Source organism: Tursiops truncatus, assembly GCF_011762595.2.
Source record: "Tursiops truncatus isolate mTurTru1 chromosome Y unlocalized genomic scaffold, mTurTru1.mat.Y SUPER_Y_unloc_2, whole genome shotgun sequence".
Lineage (NCBI taxonomy): Eukaryota > Metazoa > Chordata > Mammalia > Artiodactyla > Delphinidae > Tursiops > Tursiops truncatus.
Window position 1 is genome coordinate 306,378 of NW_022983137.1, and position 18,961 is coordinate 325,338.

Here is an 18,961-nt window from a genome sequence, read left to right on the forward strand (position 1 = left end):
ATGGGCTTAGTTGCTCTGCAGCATGTGGGATCTTCCTGGAAGAGGGCTTAAACTCATGTCCCCTGCATTGGCAGGCGGATTCTTATCTACTGTGCCACCAGGGAAGTCCCCTACTGTCTTTTAATTGAGATCACACACCTGGTCTCAGGACTTAATGAAGCTTGGGTTTTTTTGTTTGTTTGTTTTTGACCGTGCCTCAAGGCACACAGGATCTTAGTTCCCCAACCAGGGACTGAACCTTCACCCCTTGCAGTGGAAGCATGGAGTCATAACCCCTGGACCACCAGGGAAGTCCCCCTGAAGCTCAGGTTCTTGATATCTCATCACAGAAAGAATTCAGTGAGAGACAGAGTGATAGGTAAGAAGTGGACTTATTTAGAGAGAAACACACTCCACAGATAGAGCGTGGGCTGTCTCAGAATGCGAGAGGCACCAAAATACAGGGTGGTTAGTTTTCACAGGCTGGGTAATTTCATAGGTTAATTAGTGGGAGGAGTATTCCAGCTATTTGGGGGGAAGGGGTGGGGATTTCCAAGAATTGGGCCAGTGCCCACTTTTTGGCCTTTTATGGTTAGCCTCTGAACTGTCAAGGTGCCAGTAGGTATATCATTTAGATGCTAAGGTATTACAATGAGCCTATAATTAGGCTCTAGGTCCACTGGAAGTCGAATCTTCTACCATCTTGGGCCTAATTAGTTTGTGTCATATCCACAATGGCTATGTCATTTTTTTTAGAAGTTGTGCCCTGCCCCCTTACCTCCTGTTTCAGTAGTGCAGGATATTTACATACTAAATATTTTATTATAATTTTCCTTACATTTCTCTGTAGTACAGTTAGGTCATTTTGCAGAGAAACTTCATTTGTGGGTTTAATTTATATTATCTATGAATTTAATTTTATAATGGTCGAAGTGTTGTCACAAAATGTTTGCTATAAAAAGGGCTAACTTAGCTTACACCTACAAGTTTACAAAGCAGTAAAGCAACTTGTTCCAACCACCTTTGAATATTTACATTTTCTAATTGAAAAAGTAAAAAGCGTTTCTGTGGCAGTGTTTTTTGACAATACAACTTTTTGAACCCTAAAAGGAGAGCCTACCATGCAGTTATTCTTTTTTCAGTAATGAGAATGGAATAGCGTTTTTTTTAAGGAACTAAGTATAAGCTAGCCTGCACTTCAAACCAGGGACCCAGTAGTCAACGTTTTCTTCCATTTAAGGGGACTATGGCGCTGAATCTTCCAACAGGAAGCGATTCCTGCTGTGAAAGTAGCCCATTTCCTTCTAAATCACAACCAATGCAGCGGCCTGAGGGTCATAACGAGCCTACGTCCAATCACTTAAAAACTTGTTCAGAAGGCTGATAGCAACCCTATCCACAAATAGCCCTGGGCCTGTTGGGTTTCGACAGTGTATGTAGCTCTGAACCCCCCAGGGCCCTGTGGTTTTGGAGAGGTGCACTACTAGCGGCCACCGTACCTAAACCAGTGGGTAAAACCAAATACTTGCTGCGAAGTGAGTACCTGTGCGGTGGGGGAGGGGTGAAGAGAGGCCTTCCGGGAAAGTCTGTCATCACCGACGTCATTCACCGTACAATTGTTTCATTGTTCCGTCACCCGGAGGACCTACGAGCTTGAAGGGCACAGTCGCTGCCTGCAAAGTGGAGGTGCCTCGGGTTCCTGGCCAAGCCACGGTGGCCGAGTAGCGTCCGCCCGCCCGCGCTACAAATTCCCCCTCCGCTTACCTCCCCCTCCCGCTCTCCTACTCCTATCTACCCTCCCCTAGCTCGTCTGCCAGTCTCTGTTTTCGCCCACCCAGCCAGACGATTCTACTCAAGCCATCGTTGACTGCTCTACAACTCGCTCGACACCTGGGATCAAGTGACCCTCAACCTTCTTAGATGCAGGTATATCTGACTAGTTTCGACTTTGGGGAAGCTTCCCAAAGGCGGGAGAGGGTCAGGTGGAACGGAGACATTTTACACAAGTTCAGATTCCTCAAACTGTAAGAGAAGGGAAAGGCAGAGCGCTAGAGAAAGGAGCAGGGAAAAGAGCTAGGAGGAGGGTGAGAAAGATTGCGGTGTACTGGCGTCATGTTTAACCCCCCCACACACAGTGATTGAAAGAGGTACTCCGCGAGTTTTCGCTAGTTCCCAGAGATTCCAAGACTTTGGGCGAGGGCGGGGGAAATAAAGCTCTCGCGAATTTTGAGAGCGGTGCGGGAACGGGACTGATTAGAAGATCTCGCGAGGTTACGAGTAAAGGAGCACAGGGTTTCCGGAGAGAAGTGAGTGTAGCGTTGAAGCGGTAGGTGGCGGGCCTGGGGAACGGAGGAGGAAGACGCACCGCTTAAGTACTGACGTGGGGTCTCTTTCGGCCTGGCAGGATACGCTAGACCTGCAGCAGGAGACCGGGAGTTCTCGCTTCTCTTCAGGCATGAGTCACGTGTCGGGAAATGAGCGCGGGCTGGACCAGCAGGTGAGCCAAAATGTTTCTATCTAGGCCTTCATATTTGGAGCTCTTCCTTGGCTTAACGTGGCCTATGGTGCAGTGCTAACTAGCCACCTTCATCTTACTCGTGCTGGGTTCCTTTGGCCGTGGTTGGACTGTGGGCAAACGGGGGAGAAGACTGAATTAAAGCATGTAGAGCAGGCGTGGAGAAAAAAACGAATTGGTAGCACTCTGGTCTAGCTGTTAAACCAGGGCAGCGCGTAATGGCGGCTTTTGTATGTGCTTGCGATTGTAGCAGAGGCGCGCATGTGCTAGAACCGACGGGTTAGTGATGGAGGGAGGTGAGCGAAGTTGGACCATTGTTTTTGTGTCAAGGGCGTTCGGCTCTCGATGGACGGCACTGATTTCAGGCCCAAAGGTGTCGTTGACGTATAGGTGAAGGGTGGATTGAGGACACTGAGTGGGGGCGGGGGGGAACGTGGCCTGCTCTAGGGGTTATGGCGGCGGCCTCCTTTGTTTGGTTCCCACGACCATGCGGCGCTGGGGTCTCCGCTCACAGAAGGCCCAAGCTCCGTAATTTGTGCCTGCGGGACCCTAGCGGACGTTTTCACTAGAGAAAAAAAAAAAACAGCTGTTTTGTTGCTGTTTCCGCCGCGGTCCTTCTGTCTCTGTACTGCGGATGTGAGTGCTCTGTACGACGAGGCCGTGTTCCCTGAATGGGAAGTTTTGTGACACAGAGGAGCTGGCAAGGGTAGTGGGAAGGGGGTGAAGAATGGCCGCCGCTTTTTCCGTTGACTGCTGTCTGGATGTAATAGAAACTGGACGCCGGCGGGGAGGCTTCTGGGAGGTTAGGGATCTGGATTTGCTGTATTACATTTACTTAATTAAAAAAGAGTCACAGAATGGCCGTTAACCCGAGGGTGGTACTCTCTTCCGTCGTGAGGCGTACTGTCTTGTACGTCTTCTCAGGTTATGCGTTTGACTTTGAAAAAAGGGGGGGGGGGGACAAGAAAAGGGGATTCGCAGCGAAGATTAACTTTCTGTTACTGCTTTCTTCTTTCTGACTTTACAAACATTCAAATATGGCAGGGCCATGGACCTGTTCTTTTTAAATACAGTGCTTTCCTTTGAGGTGCTGGGAATTTGGAAGAGAATACGGGATCTAAGAAGAGTGAGGCTCTTCTTACAGGCTTGTTTTCCATTTCCGGGAAATCTCCATTTATTTTTGTTTTTGCGGTACGCGGGCCTATCACTGTTGTGGCCTCTCCAGTTGCGGAGCACAGGCTCCGGACGCGCAGGCTCAGCGGCCGTGCCTCACGAGCCTAGCTGCTCCGCGGCATGTGGGATCTTCCCGGACCGGGGCACGAACCCGTGTCCCCTGCATCGTCAGGCGGACTCTAAACCACTGCGCCAGCAGGAGAGCCTCATTTCATTTTTGCGGTGTTAGGTCCTGGGAAATTCTGCATCAGTCGCTTCGACTCTTAAGTGAATACCTTATCTCAGCTTCTGTTTTCCATGTTTAATAGTGAGAATTGATTTAGGGCAAAAGCCTTTAATATTCTATGAACTCGTAAATTGTCGTTAAAGCCTAATGGCAGTACTTTATCCCAAATTTTATTTTTGTTATAAGTAGTACAATTTGAGGGATTTCACAGCATTCTTCTTTGAGGGTATTTTTCCCCTAAAGATACGGTTATCAACGCCTGCAGTATTCTGAGCTGAAACTTGATAGGTTAAAGAGAGCGTGAAAGTTGAAAATCTGATACCAAGAGTACAGGCAATCACATTTGTAGTATTTTCTGTGTAGATGGGATCCATTTAATTTTTCATAAACTATACCCTTTGGACCGTTAGAATTTAGTAATAACCAAATTCGAGATGGAAAAGTAGTATCTTGATTGAAGACGCATGTAAATTTGGTAATATTAATTTTGAACTTTTAAAGTAGTATTTATAAACATTATTGTATAGCAGATTTCCTTTGCAAACAGGTGTCAGTATTGCTCCTTGATCTTTTGTACTTTTTAAGATTTATTTTGGCATATATAATTTTTCACTACTTCTGGTTATTTCTTGGTTAGTTCTTATGAAATGCAGTTAAGTGAAATAACCTTTTTTCTATAGTATTGAAACCCATCAGTGTAAAGGGACAGGTAGGAATTGAGATTAAAGATACTTATCTTGTAAAAACATTGTCATTTGGGCCAACTGACCATCAGTCTCTTTGAACTTATCTCTAAAATGGGAGATACAAATATTGTCTTCATGATGTGGCAAGCATTAAATGATTCAGTGATAAGTGACACAGTGCTCACTAAATGATGAGCGGTGCTGTTGCTGCTTAGGAATTTGTTGGAGTTAAAAACAGTTACTATACTTCAATATAAATAAATTTTTTTTTTTAATTTACAGTCTTTAGGGAATAAAGAAATCAAAGAATTTTAAGGTTGCTGTAACATTTTTCAGGTATACTATTCAGGCTTAAAATAATGCCACTGAGGAAACCAGTGGCTCTGAGAAAATGGTAACAAAATTTGTTTTGGTAACTGATGAGATTTTACTATGGAAGACTGTTAGAGGGACAGCTTGTTTTGAGTGAATGTATTTGAATTATCTATACTGGTGTACTACTTGGCACCCAAGTCCTACCTTTTGCATTTGCCATAATTTATAGACTTGTGTTCTTAAAAACAAAGCAGACGGAGCAGCTGGCTAGTAAATGCTAGAGGGTGGGACTAGAATTTAGGACTTCTGATTTGTCTTTTGTAATGCTGTCTGTGCTTGATTTTTCCCTTAGTGTAGTGTGTCAGCATGTAAGAGCTATTAATATCTCTGTTCACCTAGTTTTCTGGTCTAGACCTGAACTCCCCTGATAATCGGAGTGGAGGAGGAAGTACAGCAAGCAGTAAGTAAAATTTTTGTTTATTTAGAATCTTTATTAGAGCTTAATGTTAATATTTCATTGAACTTATTTACTAAGTCTAAATTTAAAAAATGTTCCGGGGGCTTCCCTGGTGGCACAGTGGTTGAGAGTCCGCCTGCTGATGCAGGGGACGCGGGATCGTGCCCCAGTCCGGGATGATCCCACATGCCGCGGAGCAGCTGGGCCCGTGGGCCATGGCCTTTGAGCCGGCGCATCCGGAGCCTGTGCTTCCCAACGGGAGAGGCCACAACAGTGAGAGGCCCGCGTACCGCTAAATAAATAAATAGATAGATAAATAAATAAATGTTCTGTTGCCCTATGAATTTATAAAGTATTTTGGCATGTTCGGATAAGATGACACTGGTTGTTTTCCAGTGGAAACATAATCATTCAGAAGAAAGTTTATGTAATAGTCACACTTTTAGGAAACCAATTATGCCCAGTATGAATCCTGGCCAAATACAGAGGTGGGGATATGTCAGTCCCTCTTGTGAATTGGCCTGAAATGTGTTAAACCTGATAAAGGGAACCTGTAGACTTGTGTGCTATAGGTATTGTTCATTCCCCCTGGAGAACCTGAGCCTGGTTTTGGAGAACAGATGGAACTTGGCTCTACTGATTCTTGGGTAGTAATTAGAATTTAAAATGTTAAATTCTATGTTAGCCATGTTATTAAATTTTTTTGAAAAGAAGTTAAATCTTTGGAGGAGAGTGGGGTTTCTGGATTGTTTTTATTTACTTGCTACTTGTTAGACATTAGTGTCACAGTTAGGTGGATAGGGACAGGAAGTTGGTGTTCTGTTATGTGGCAGCAGATTTCACCTTGGACCCAGATTTCCAAGAGAGTAGTTGGTGCACCCTGAAAAGCCTGTTCAAGACTGGTTAATTTATATCAAATCTTATTTGCTGTTGTATGAATATCAAAAGGATTTAATTCCACCAGTAGACAGTTTCGAATACTTAATTAAGTTAGCAATTTGGATTTTCTATCAGTTTCTTTTCAGAATGTTTTCCCTTTACAGCTGTCAAGTGTTTATTATAAGTTTAGTATTCATATTATTGAAATGGAAACAAAGCCTCTTGGTCGGTTGGTTTAGTACATACCCTTTTTCTCTTAGTATCCAGTTTTATTGTATATATTAATGGTTATATTTGTTAGTTAAAGGTTATAATTCATGTAATAATTTATTGAAAGAGCAGAGCTTTTTAAAAATTTTGAGTAACCACTAGTAGCTACTGAAATGTATTTGGTTTTAGGATTAGGTCTGCGCCACCAGGGAAGCCCTAGGACTAGTTTTTTAATAGACGTTTTTGCAAAAAGCTGTGTTTTAAAGGATATGATAAACTTTTAACTTTATATTTTCTTACAGAAGGGCGCTATATACCTCCTCACTTAAGGAACAGGGAAGCATCTAAAGGTAAGTGGTTATGGCAACTTAGTATTCAACTTTTTCTGTGTTTTGAAAGTTAGTCAAAGAAGGAAAAATGAGATAACTTTGGGAAGTGTATACACATGCCTCCCCCTGCCCACCCAGTGCTGCTTTCTGTTTTTAAGAACTAGCACTTCCTAACTTTGAAAGAGTTCATCTAATATTGCATAATGTGTAATTCTTATTTCTTTTAACTAGTTTTGAGCCCAAACTGTTAGTTTTACTAGTGCTTTTCATCTCTTTGTAAACGTTGATAGCCTGATTTCAGTCTGAAAGAGGTGTGTTTGTATATCTGGGGATGCCTTATTATGTAAAACAGACCACAAAACAAGTCCTACTTTTTGCTCTTAAAATGTTGCCTCAGTGAAAATGGGGTTATTGCGGAGTAGTTGGGAATTGCAGGATTGCATCTTTGTGCACACTCAGTAGGTTAGAGAAGTCTGGTCTCACCTTTTTGCTGAACTCCTTCATTTGAAAGATTTTGTTTGAAATGTTATTAAAACACCTGGTGTCTTTCAGTATTAAGTTTTTAATGTAGAGTGATTAAGTTATTAGGAACATACTGTTGTGATGATGATTTGAGTGCTGTATATTAACCAACACGGGTGTCCTGAAATTTTCAAGAGAAGGAAAAGTCAGGAAAACTATTTGAAGCCAAAAGGTGGTGGATAAAGAAGGGGTGGGGTGCAGGGGTGGGAAGGGTGGAAATAACTAGCTTGTGGTTGGGCATGGTGCCTCCATATTTAGTCTGTTGTTGCCAGCTGCAGACTTTTAAGTCTGTATATGTCTACTGGAACATCGGTTGGGTAATAAGAGTATTCTTTTTTCAGTGTAACTGCAGTTTCTTTCATCATGGGTATTCCTCAGAATATTTGGCTGGAATTGTATCTAAGGTGTAATTGCTTCAAAGGGGGAGTACTACCAGCATCTTAGGAAGTTAAATGGAAGAGACCTTAAAAATCTAACAGTCTTTTTTTCCACTTAGCAAAGACCATTCGTCACTTGGCTGGCTCATGATGGAGCTATAAAGCAGAGAGAAAGTAACTTCATTAACTTGTAAACTTCAGAATATTTAAAGAAACGTATGAATCTAGTTAAATTCTCAACTTAATCATTTGTTGAGTGAGCTAACTTTTTGTCACCTTCCTTTTATTTATCTGTGATGTGCCTGGAGACATGTGCAGAGGGAAAACAGGCAAGGACAGGAGTTTTCTTTTTTCCTTGGTGTACTTGGTTCTCACTAAACTTACAGTTGGGAAAATGTTGTTGGACTCTTAGGATTTGATAATAGTATACATAAATGCAGAGCACGGTAACAGTTATACGAACTGTTATTTTGTTGGTTAACCTGAAACAGAATAACGTTTTATTTAGTTGGGAATTCTGAAATTTATATATGCCATATAGCGTATATTTTAAGTTGACCTACTTTTGTATTCAGCGTTTGTGAGATTAATATTTAGGGATGGGACATAACTGAAAAACTAACTTAGAGCTGGTCTAACTACTGCCATTGAGGTTAAAAATTGGGGGAGGGGGTGGATTTGGCATTCCTTTGAGAGCAGTCATATCTTTAAAAGGGGGGCTTGTCACACAGTCTTGTTAAAATAATCACTTTAGAGTAAGCTATTTTATTGGTTTTGGTAGATAGCAAACATTGACATTTAAAAAGAATGAATCTTAAATTATTAGTATGATAATGGTATGTAACGTATCAGTAGTATACTTGTGTTTCATGTAAACTATTACCCTCTTAGGGGTGGTATTCATTCAGTACATTGCTCTTATTCCATGAGGTTACTTTGCTTAATATAATAATTTCTTAATGGAAAAGAGAATTAAAGGTAGGAAAACTCTGTTTGTTAAATCAAAATAATTATCTCAATCTTGGTTCTCTTTTCCAGTGTTTTGATAATAATTCCAATGACCCTTGGTCCCACAAGGATAAGATAAAGGAAGGCTATGTCTTTGAAAAGACTGGAATCTTGTAAAAGTATTGTCACCTTCTCTAATTTTTACTTCTTTTGGAAGGATTTTATGATAAGGACAGTTCAGAGTGGAGTTGTAGTAAAGACAAGGATGCCTACAGCAGTTTCGGGTCTCGAGATTCAAGAGGAAAGTGTAGTTACTTCAGTGATCGAGGAAGTGGATCAAGGGGAAGGTAAGTTATTCTCAGCTTGTGAGTGTGTATATAGTAGCAATTGAGGAATCAGTTCTTAGTTTGATGTGTTCTCATTCTTTTCATTAACAGACCATCCTATTATAGATAAGATTTTCTTAGTTCCCTGACCAGGGATCAAACCCACGTCCCCTGCAGTGGAAGTGCAGTCTTAACCACTGCTTGACTGCAAGGGAAGTCCCGCTATAGATGAGATTTTAAACAAAAGTTTACTAAGTTTAATCTGTTAAACAGGAATTACAGGCAGTAAGAGTATGGTTACTTGATGTAATGAATGTTAATTTTATTTTTTTAATGGTTTCTCTATAGTAGTTTACCCAGTTTTAGTTTAGTTTATTGTAGTTTAATCATAATCATTGCACAAGTGTGATATATTGATCTTAAGAACTTAATATCCCGTTAGTCCTATACTGTTTTATGCAAATAGGACTAAAACTCTTAAAAACCTTAGTCTTGGGCTTCCCTGGTGGCACACTGGTTGAGAGTCTGCCTGCCGACACAGGGGACACGGGTTTGTGCCCCAGTCCGGGAAGATCCCACATGCCGCGGAGCGGCTGGGCCCGTGAGCCATGGCCGCTGAGCCTGCGCGTCCAGAGCCTGTGCTCCACAGCGGGAGAGGCCACAACAGTGAGAGGCCCTCACACCACCAAAAAAAAAAAAAACCTTAGTCTGGTCACTTGTATATAGCCAGATACAACTTAGTTGACATTAATATGTTATTTCGCCGCTTTTTTTTTTGTTTTTGTTTTTGTTTTTTTTTTTGCGGTACACGGGCCTCTCACTGTTGTGGCCTCTCCCGTTGTGGAGCACAGGCTCAGTGGCCATGGCTCACGGGCCCAGCTGCTCCGCGGCATGTGGGATCTTCCCGGACCGGGGCACGAACCCGTGTCGCCTGCGTCGGCAGGCGGACTCTCAACCACTGCACCACCAGGGAAGCCCTATTCCTCTGCTTTTTAATTAAAGATGTATAAATTATACATAACCACAGGTTAATTAGAGAGTCTTATTTCACAAATAAGTTACCCAGTATTGAATTGTTGGCATCTTTGAAAGTTACTTGTGACCAACAATTCAATTACTAATGTGCAAGTATGTTTCTGGAGAGATGATAATATGATATTGGCCAAATGACTATTCTGATCAGTTGCTTGTGCTGTTTAGGTTTGATGATCGTGAACGGAATGATGGTATTGGCAGTCGTGGTGACAGAACTGGCTTTGGCAAATTTGAACGTAGTGGACGCAGTCGTTGGTGTCACAAGTCAGATGAAGACGATTGGTCAAAACCACTTCCACCAAGTGAACGCCTGGAGCAGTAAGATTTTTGTTTTGTTTTGGTTTTTTATTTTATTTTATTTATTTCTGGCTGCATTGGGTCTGCGTTGCTGTGCGCGGGCTTTCTCTAGTTGCAGCAAGCGGGGGCTGCTCTTTGTTGCAGTGCACGGGCTTCTCACTGCAGTGGCTTCTCTTGTTGCGGAGCACGGGCTCTAGGTGTGCAGGCTGTAGTAGTTGCGTCTCGTGGGCCCTAGAGCGCAGGCTCAGTAGTTGTGCGTGGGCTTAGTTGCTCTGCGGCACGTGGCATTGTCCCGGACCAGGGCTTGAACCCATATCCTCTGCATTGTCAGGCGGATTCTTAACCACTGCACCACCAGGGAAGTCCCTGGAGCAGTAAGTTGTTGATATGAAACTTACCACATAGTATGATATATGTAGTAAAGATTTGGTTTCAGGGAACTCTTTTCTGGAGGAAACACTGGGATTAACTTTGAGAAATACGATGACATACCAGTAGAGGCAACCGGCAATAACTGTCCTCCACATATTGAAAGTGTAAGTTGTTTTGTTTCACTTTTTAACTGTTCTTTAAAATTATTGCTAAAAATTTCATTGGGTTATGAAAAAGGAGAGACTGAGATTAATGTCACCATTTTGAGTAATCCTAAAACAGAAAATGCGTCAAATATAAAAAAAATCAAAACTGCTTTGTTGTAGATTAGATCCCTCAGGAGTCCACTTTCTTAAAAATACCTTGATACTTTAACATAAAATCCAAAGCAACTATACATTTAACCACAAATAGACATTTGGCTGGTTACTTACGTTCTAATGTTAACATAAAACACATAAACTGCAGTAGAACATAAGGCATTTCTAGTTTTATATGTATTTGATTAACCTGGTTAAATTTCATTGACAGTTCAGTGATGTTGAGATGGGAGAAATTATCATGGGTAACATTGAGCTTACTCATTACACTCGTCCTACTCCAGTGCAAAAACATGCCATTCCTATTATTAAAGGAAAAAGAGACTTGATGGCTTGTGCCCAAACAGGTAAGCTCATTAATGAAGAATAACTTCACTAGCTTTAAAAACAGTACATTATGTAGGGAGGCCTGAGTCCCGTATTTAGTCTGATTTAGAGTCAGGTAAAGATTAGCTGGGGATGTCTCTTATGTCTTTGGATCCTTTGGGTGAAACTTGTATTTTCATTGGGGCATCTTGGGAATTCTATAGCACATTATCAGCCAATTAATATTGCTAGCATTCTCTCCACTGAATTCATAATTTTCCCCTCCTGTGAATTCACTGCAGAGAAAGTTAACAATAATTGGAATAGGAAATCCAAAATCAGGGAAGAGCCAAGAGTCTATGATTCATAAAAATGTGGACAGGGAAAGGAGGAGGTGCCTCCCATCCCCTAGTACTTCATGAATTAGGAAATAAGAGGGCTGAGGTAGTGTTTACTCCTCTATCAGAATTTGGCGTAATTAAAAGATGGCAAATCTTAAACTTATGTATTGAGTATCTTTTTATATAGTGGTATGTATATATAAATATATAAATTTCAGTCATTTGTTATTTTTAATATTTTTTAAAGAAATAAATTATGTCATTTATATCTGTGACTTTTGGGCCAACACTATTACCTGTTTTTTAAAACAAAGTTCTAGTACAGTAATTAGTACCCATGGTTTTTATTTTGCAAAGTAACAGAATGGCCTGCAAAGTCCTCTGTTATTAGACTCTTCAGAAAGTTTGCTGACATTCTGACAGTTACCAAATAACACAAGGAAGTATTGAAATAGAAGTTGATGCCATTTTAGAAGAAAAATTCTTGTGTTGTACAGATTAAATTGCAGAGAAGTGTACGTTGATTGCATTGTTATAAATGGAGAACAGAAATCATTTGGCATTCTTTGCTTAGCTGTATAAATATGCTATATATTTCAGAAAATTAGGCAGAAAATAATTCTTTTTTTTCACTAAAAGGGCATTTAGAATACTTTAATTACTATTCAAATGTAATAAGGCAGTATTTTCTAACAGGGTCTGGAAAAACTGCAGCATTCCTTTTGCCCATCTTGAGTCAAATTTATACAGATGGTCCAGGCGAGGCTTTGAAGGCTGTGAAGGTAAAGATTCCGTTCCTTTATAAAATAAATAGTTTTTGCTTAGAAAAATTTTTGTAGATAATCTGTTGGCACCGTTCTTTCTAAATGAAGCCAAACATACTTTATTTCCTTTTCAATCTATTTACTCAAGGAAAACACCTGTTTGGGTGTAATCCTTAAATTACAGAGGGGATTTTGCTGTCATGAACTTCAGAAATGAGTCTTGAGTTTTGAGTCTTTGAGCTTAATGTATAAATTGTCCTTACTTCTTAGGAAAATGGAAGGTATGGACGCCGTAAACAATATCCAATCTCCTTGGTTTTAGCCCCAACTAGAGAATTGGCTGTACAGATCTATGAGGAAGCCAGAAAAGTAAATATGCATTTTTACTGATTATTGCCTTTTTCATTGATTCTAGTGATGTTTTTATAAACAATAAATTATTGCTTGTAGTTTTCATACCGGTCTCGAGTTCGTCCTTGTGTGGTATATGGTGGTGCTGATATTGGTCAGCAGATTCGAGACTTAGAACGTGGATGTCACTTGTTAGTCGCCACTCCAGGTCGCCTGGTGGATATGATGGAAAGAGGAAAGATTGGGTTAGATTTCTGCAAGTAAGTGAATTTTTATATATGGTTTGTAACTAATGTTTACGTTAGTGAGTGTCAGTTTCGTAGTATTTTATTAGTATTAGAGTTAACCTGTGTGATTCATTGGAACAGAATCAAATAACAGCTAATTTGGTTATGTGTTCTATCTGTGTTTCACATGTATTAAATTATGAAGCTAGAATGTTAAAATGACTATATTAGCGTAATTAATTACATACACAACTATAGTCAACAGTTTCTCATCAAATTCTTAACTGTGTCTTTTTCATAACAGATACTTAGTGTTGGATGAAGCTGATAGGATGCTGGATATGGGGTTCGAACCTCAAATACGTCGTATAGTTGAAGAAGATACTATGCCACCCAAGGGTGTCCGCCACACCATGATGTTTAGTGCTACTTTTCCTAAGGAAATTCAGGTAGTTCTTTTTTTTTAGAATATTTGTGTTTGTAAGTGATAAATTAACAGACAGTTTTCAACAAAGTAGAAAATGACACCTTCTTCCCTCTTCCAGATGCTTGCTCGTGATTTCTTGGATGAATATATATTTCTGGCCGTAGGTAGAGTTGGCTCTACCTCTGAGAACATCACACAGAAAGTAGTTTGGGTAGAAGAGTCAGATAAACGGTCATTTCTGCTTGACCTCTTAAATGCAACAGGTAAAATTATGAATAATAATATTGTTAGGTATAAAGAAGAGACTCTGTTTGGATTTCTTGAGCCTGTACCCTACCCTTCCTTTGCCCACTTTTCAAATCATTAAAACCAAGCTTATTTTTAATTATCTCCATGTGCATCCTTACTGAGTGCAAAGAGAACTAACAAACCAGTTAATACTTGTGATGCAAAGTTGCTATTAATAAAGAAAACATTTTATATAATTTTTCAGGGAAGAATTCACTGACTTTAGTTTTTGTGGAGACCAAAAAGGGTGCTGATTCTCTGGAGGATTTCTTATACCATGAAGGATATGCTTGTACCAGTATCCATGGGGACCGATCACAGAGAGATAGAGAGGAAGCCCTTCACCAGTTCCGCTCAGGAAAAAGCCCGATTCTAGTGGCTACCGCTGTGTGTATATTTTAATTTTATTTTCAGTTAAACATGTTTGAGTATTGCTGTATTTTAACAAAAATTATTTTTTTAGGTGGCAGCAAGAGGACTAGACATTTCAAATGTGAAACATGTTATCAATTTTAATTTGCCAAGTGATATTGAGGAGTATGTACATCGGATTGGCCGTACAGGACGTGTAGGAAATCTTGGTAAAGTGTTCAGTTGCTTGATGGTTTAACACAGAGATTTAAACATTAGAACATTACTTTAAAGGGAAAGCTGACATCAGATGTTAGACATCTAGAAGTTTTTGTTTTAGTTTGTAATTTGATTATATTGCACATTATAATATTTTTGTGTTGTAATTAATGTTCTATATGATTATGGAAGCCTAGACTTATTGTACTTTTTTTGGACTCTTGTAGGTCTTGCCACGTCATTTTTCAATGAAAGAAATATAAATATCACAAAGGATTTGTTGGATCTTCTTGTTGAAGCTAAACAAGAAGTGCCATCTTGGTTAGAAAATATGGCTTATGAACACCAGTATAAGGGTAGCAATCGTGGGCGTTCTAAGAGGTACAGATTGTTTTGAACCTTCATTATTAATATTACTTGTTTGGGGCAAGAAGTTATGTCCAAGGTTTAATAACTAAAACACTACCACTACTTACATACTTTGGGCATGGGATATTTTTAGAAAGGTTGTCATGGAGTAGTTAGATGTCAGAACCGCTATCAGAGGAAGTTGAGTTGAAACTGAGAATTGGGAAGTTTAGGCGTGGGAATTGTCATTTTAATTCAATTTTGTATTTGTAAAACCACCACATAATCTTTTTCCTTGTAATAACAGATTCAGTGGCGGATTTGGTGCCCGAGACTATCGACAAAGTAGCGGTTCTGGCAGTTCTAGCTTTAGTAGTAATGCAAGCAGCAGCCGCAGTGGTGGAGGTGGTCATGGCAGCAGCAGAGGATTTGGTGGAGGTAATGTTAATTTTTTTCCCCTTTTATTTTTTGGCAAGGGCTTTCTCCCCGCCCTCTCCTTGTTTTTCAAAGTGTAATTTATTGGAGAAATTTTATTTCAGAGAACACAAAAACCAACACTAAGAGTTCATCCTTTTTTATTAGGCTTATATTAAAGTAGTTGAGAAGCAAGAGAAAAGATACTTAAAATGGCTGACCTAATTTGTCTGTTTTAACATTTCTTGATAGGTGGCTATGGAGGCTTCTACAGTAGTGATGGATACGGAGGAAATTGCAGTTCTCAGGGGGTTGACTGGTGGGGCAACTGAATCCGCTTCACAGCAAAGTCATCCTTTTGAAAAAACTATTATGGAAACCACATGTAACTTAGCCAGACTATACTGTGTAGCTTCAAGAACTAGCAGTACATTACCAACTGTGATTCTCCTGAAAATTCAAGGGAGCTCAAAGCCAAGGGAAGAAAAGAAAGTAACAGTCAACAACCGTATTAAAAGTTGGTGTGAAAACTTAATTGCTGTAGTTTGGATTAACTCCCCTCCTGCTTATTTCCATCCCAAACTGCATTTATAATTTTATGACTGAGGATCATTTGTTTGTTAATATACTGTGACTTAACCTTTAGGCAACTTATTATTTTGATGTCCTGTTGTCTCAGTAATGCTTGAGTTTTCAATTGTTTTGACAAAGTAAATCCACTCAACTTGGTCTAAAATCAAACCTTGGCGCAGAGGTGTGATACAACTTAACAGGGATCATCAGTTTATCCGTAGATATTAAAAAGAAAAAATCTTGGATGGTATCCTGCATTAGGACTTTTTGATAACTTACAGAGTGGGGAGGGAAACATCTTACAGCAGAATTAGTTTCTAATATGGCAGCCTGTACTAAGTTGAAGTTCTGACTTGCTCACTCTATCCTGGATGGGCACTTGCAGGCTTTAAATAAGCCGTTCCAGTCATGATGAGGTGGCATGTATGAATACATCCATATGTTTTTCAAAGCACTCTTCGAAGTTAATGCAAGTAAATACAGCAGTTCCTCTATTAATGTTTAGGTTATTCTAAGCTAGGCAAATGTGGGCACATTATAGGAAAAGTTTAAAAGTTTGGATAACAAAAGTGTTTAGCAGAAATTTTTATCTAATTAGATGTTTTTAAATAAAATTGAGATGGTAAAATGGCTGACCATGCCAGTGACCAGTCCTTTTAAGGGCCTGCTTGGATTTTGGTCTTTAATGCATGCTAGTGTTGATGTTTTTTGGTAAACAGGATATGAGCAGGAGGGATTGTGCAGCAGGCTTTTATTTTAATGCAGGTTCTCTTTATTCTGTTTAGGCTGCATTGAAATGTTAAAATGACTTACATTTGTAGAGTTTGTAAATCAGAGTAACAACAAACACTGAAATCCTTGAGATCACACAGGTTGCAAATATGTACTAAACTGTGCAAGGTGTCATTTCTATATAGTGCAGTTTTAATGTATTTTAGTTGCATAGGTTTCCATTGTATTTATAGTCACTTTCTGCTAAATTTGGCCAAAGATGATTGTTCACCAACTAAAAATGCCTCTGCCACTTGGAATTCTGTGCTGATTTTGTGGTTGGAATGTAGTGATCTTTATAGGCAAATCTTTACAATGGCTTCAGAAGGCAAAAATTTCTTAAAGTGCAATAGATTTTCAAGTGTATTGTGCCTTGTTCTAAAACTTGATTGTAGGTGCACTTGACAGTATTGAGGTCGTTACGGTGCTATTTCAACTAGTATAGATTTAGACTCTTGTACATTTTGCCCATACATTTTTACAGAATACTTATTTTATTGCACGTTCAGAGAATTTTATATATATGTCTGTGTGCGTGTCCTTAAATTTCCAGTCTTATTTTTGTCTCTTGGAAATTGTTGAACGCAGCTTGGTAAGAACTAGATTCTAAAATTTTATTTGGGACCATGGAATGATAGTTGAGAAGAAAACTATTTGCGCACGACAGATTTTAGATACTTTTTGCTGCTAGTTTGTGTAATATTTATTGAACATTTTGACAAATGTTTATTTTTGTAAGCCTAAAAGTGATTCTTTGGAAGTTTAAAGAAACTTGACCAAAAGTACAAAAACACTGGCACTTGAATGTTGAATGTCACCGTATGTGAAATAAAATATTTCAGGGTAGTGTGAGCTTTTAATGTTAAGTCCTATTGAACTTGAGTCAAATTAAGCAGACCCAGCATTGGCAATGTAGGTAGCTGTAACTTTCTGACAAAATTTAAGGCAAAATTGGCAACTTGAAATTACAACATGCCAAGGTTTTGATACCTCTGTCTTAAAATATTAACGAAACACTTCTAAACACTGGTATGAAGTGTCCACTTTTTCAAAGGTTCTCAGAGTTTTATTCAGTACATACTTTGTTTGCTTTGGTTGTCAGTGTCTGGCAAATTGTAGTTCTCAGATGTGTGGTTATCTTTGTGTATTGCCATAATCAGTGACTTCTACATTGTTTTGTCAGCCAGCAATATTTTCAGTAAATAAGAAATAAATTTGCTGAATGAATGTAAATATCAAAGCGCTTAAGTCACTGTAAGTTTATTAACTGCTTAAAGTATTAGTTTTAGATGCTAGCACTGCATGTGCTGTGTTTTTTCTGATTTTACTAAAATAAAGAGTTGAATACAATCTTTGTTGTCAGTTGTGGCTTAATGAGAGGTAGAAATGAATCTGTGCTCTCAACCTGAAGAGTTTGAAAGTGATATTTTTTGGTTATCTGCCAAACCCATTTGTGAAATACTTCTTCATGAAACAAGTAGTATTCCTGTGTTTTAAGTATTTGAATAAATGAAGGTGGTGTAAGGTAGGGATATAGAGAAACAGGATTTTTATTATAAATCCCACTGATCTATTTAAGGATCAAGAATTAATTGGAACATATAACAGAGATGGCAGAGGTTCCCAATGTCCAACTTTGGTTCCTTCTGTTGGCTGATAAATCGTTATTACCACACACTGATGCTTGCAGCCACTACCAAGTAAGAGATACTGTTAAAGAACCAAACCAGTTTAATATAACATTGCAATAGCTTTATGAAATTTTTTTTTTTTTTAAGCTTTAGATCTAACCTCACATGTATCCTTAATTCTAACGCTGTAGACTGGCTTTTGACTGTTACTAAACATCCTGTAAATGAGATCAGTTTAAATTCTTATACAGTTTTTTACACTCAGCATTACATGTTTGAGATAAAATATTGTCTGAGCTGTCTTGGTCTAACTGCTATATTGAATTCTGTTGTGTGCTGAACACACCTGGGTTTTTTCCAGGTTGTGGTTATGTTAAATTATTCATGACATTTGTTAAAGAGAGTAAAGAAGACTATTTAAGAGGGCCTATGTGGGGTCTTGCAGTGTGGAAGAGAGACTGAATTCAGTTACTTTGAATGCATGTGCAAATGGGAATGTAATATACCCAAGGAGCAAGGCTGGCGGGGTGGGGGGGAATAGAGGAAAGAAACAAAGGGAGGGGGGTGTATTTTTCTTAACTGACCAAACAGGACTTGCTGAAGGTGGATTTAGGGTAATAATTAGATAACACCGGGGGGTGGGGGTGGGTGTTGGGGAAATAACCCTGTTGATCGAGAGTGACCAGATACTGAGGATTGGATTCGGCTAAACTGACTTAGGATTCTTGTTAAAATTGGACAATACAGAGACAAACAATGGATGTCCAAAAGTTGAGGCCTAGTTGTAAAATGCTCAGAGGAGCACAAGTAGAGTTTGGTCCAGGATAGAATGTGTCAGCTTTTATGAAAGACATGTTCATATCTCCTGGATATGTTCTAAACTAGAATTGGATTGCATGACCTCCATCTTTCACAGTTTACTAAAGCATTTATTCTTGTTTTACACTTCTTCCACAGTTGTATTAGGGATCTGGTTGCTCCATG

At 39.4% G+C, this 18,961-nt stretch overlaps 1 protein-coding gene across 2 annotated transcripts; it reads left to right on the forward strand.

The window, feature by feature from the left end:
• Positions 1 to 1,789: 1,789 nt before the first annotated feature.
• On the forward strand, positions 1,790 to 17,696 carry LOC117310665 (ATP-dependent RNA helicase DDX3X). Of its 2 annotated transcripts, XM_033850375.2 has the most exons (19): positions 1,790 to 1,905; positions 2,384 to 2,476; positions 5,294 to 5,354; positions 6,743 to 6,790; positions 7,977 to 7,997; positions 8,834 to 8,963; positions 10,143 to 10,295; positions 10,711 to 10,810; positions 11,178 to 11,313; positions 12,310 to 12,395; positions 12,648 to 12,746; positions 12,828 to 12,988; positions 13,260 to 13,404; positions 13,501 to 13,645; positions 13,876 to 14,057; positions 14,134 to 14,251; positions 14,468 to 14,621; positions 14,896 to 15,026; positions 15,255 to 17,696. In XM_033850375.2, the coding sequence occupies exons 1-19, from the start codon at positions 1,900 to 1,902 to the stop codon at positions 15,332 to 15,334; spliced, it is 2,049 nt and encodes a 682-aa protein (XP_033706266.1). In that variant the 5' UTR covers positions 1,790 to 1,899; the 3' UTR covers positions 15,335 to 17,696. The 2 variants fall into 2 exon arrangements, with proteins under 2 accessions (XP_033706266.1, XP_033706267.1); XM_033850376.2 differs by lacking the exon at positions 7,977 to 7,997 and having other exon boundaries at positions 1,794 to 1,905.
• The last annotated feature ends 1,265 nt before the right edge of the window (positions 17,697 to 18,961 follow it).

Excerpts from the sequence above, each read along its gene's own strand:
- LOC117310665 (XM_033850375.2), top strand. Across the intron at positions 13,405-13,500 it reads CTTTTCCTAAGGAAATTCAG|ATGCTTGCTCGTGATTTCTT; the intron begins GTAGTTCTTTTT and ends TCCCTCTTCCAG. Across the intron at positions 14,622-14,895 it reads AATCGTGGGCGTTCTAAGAG|ATTCAGTGGCGGATTTGGTG; the intron begins GTACAGATTGTT and ends TTGTAATAACAG.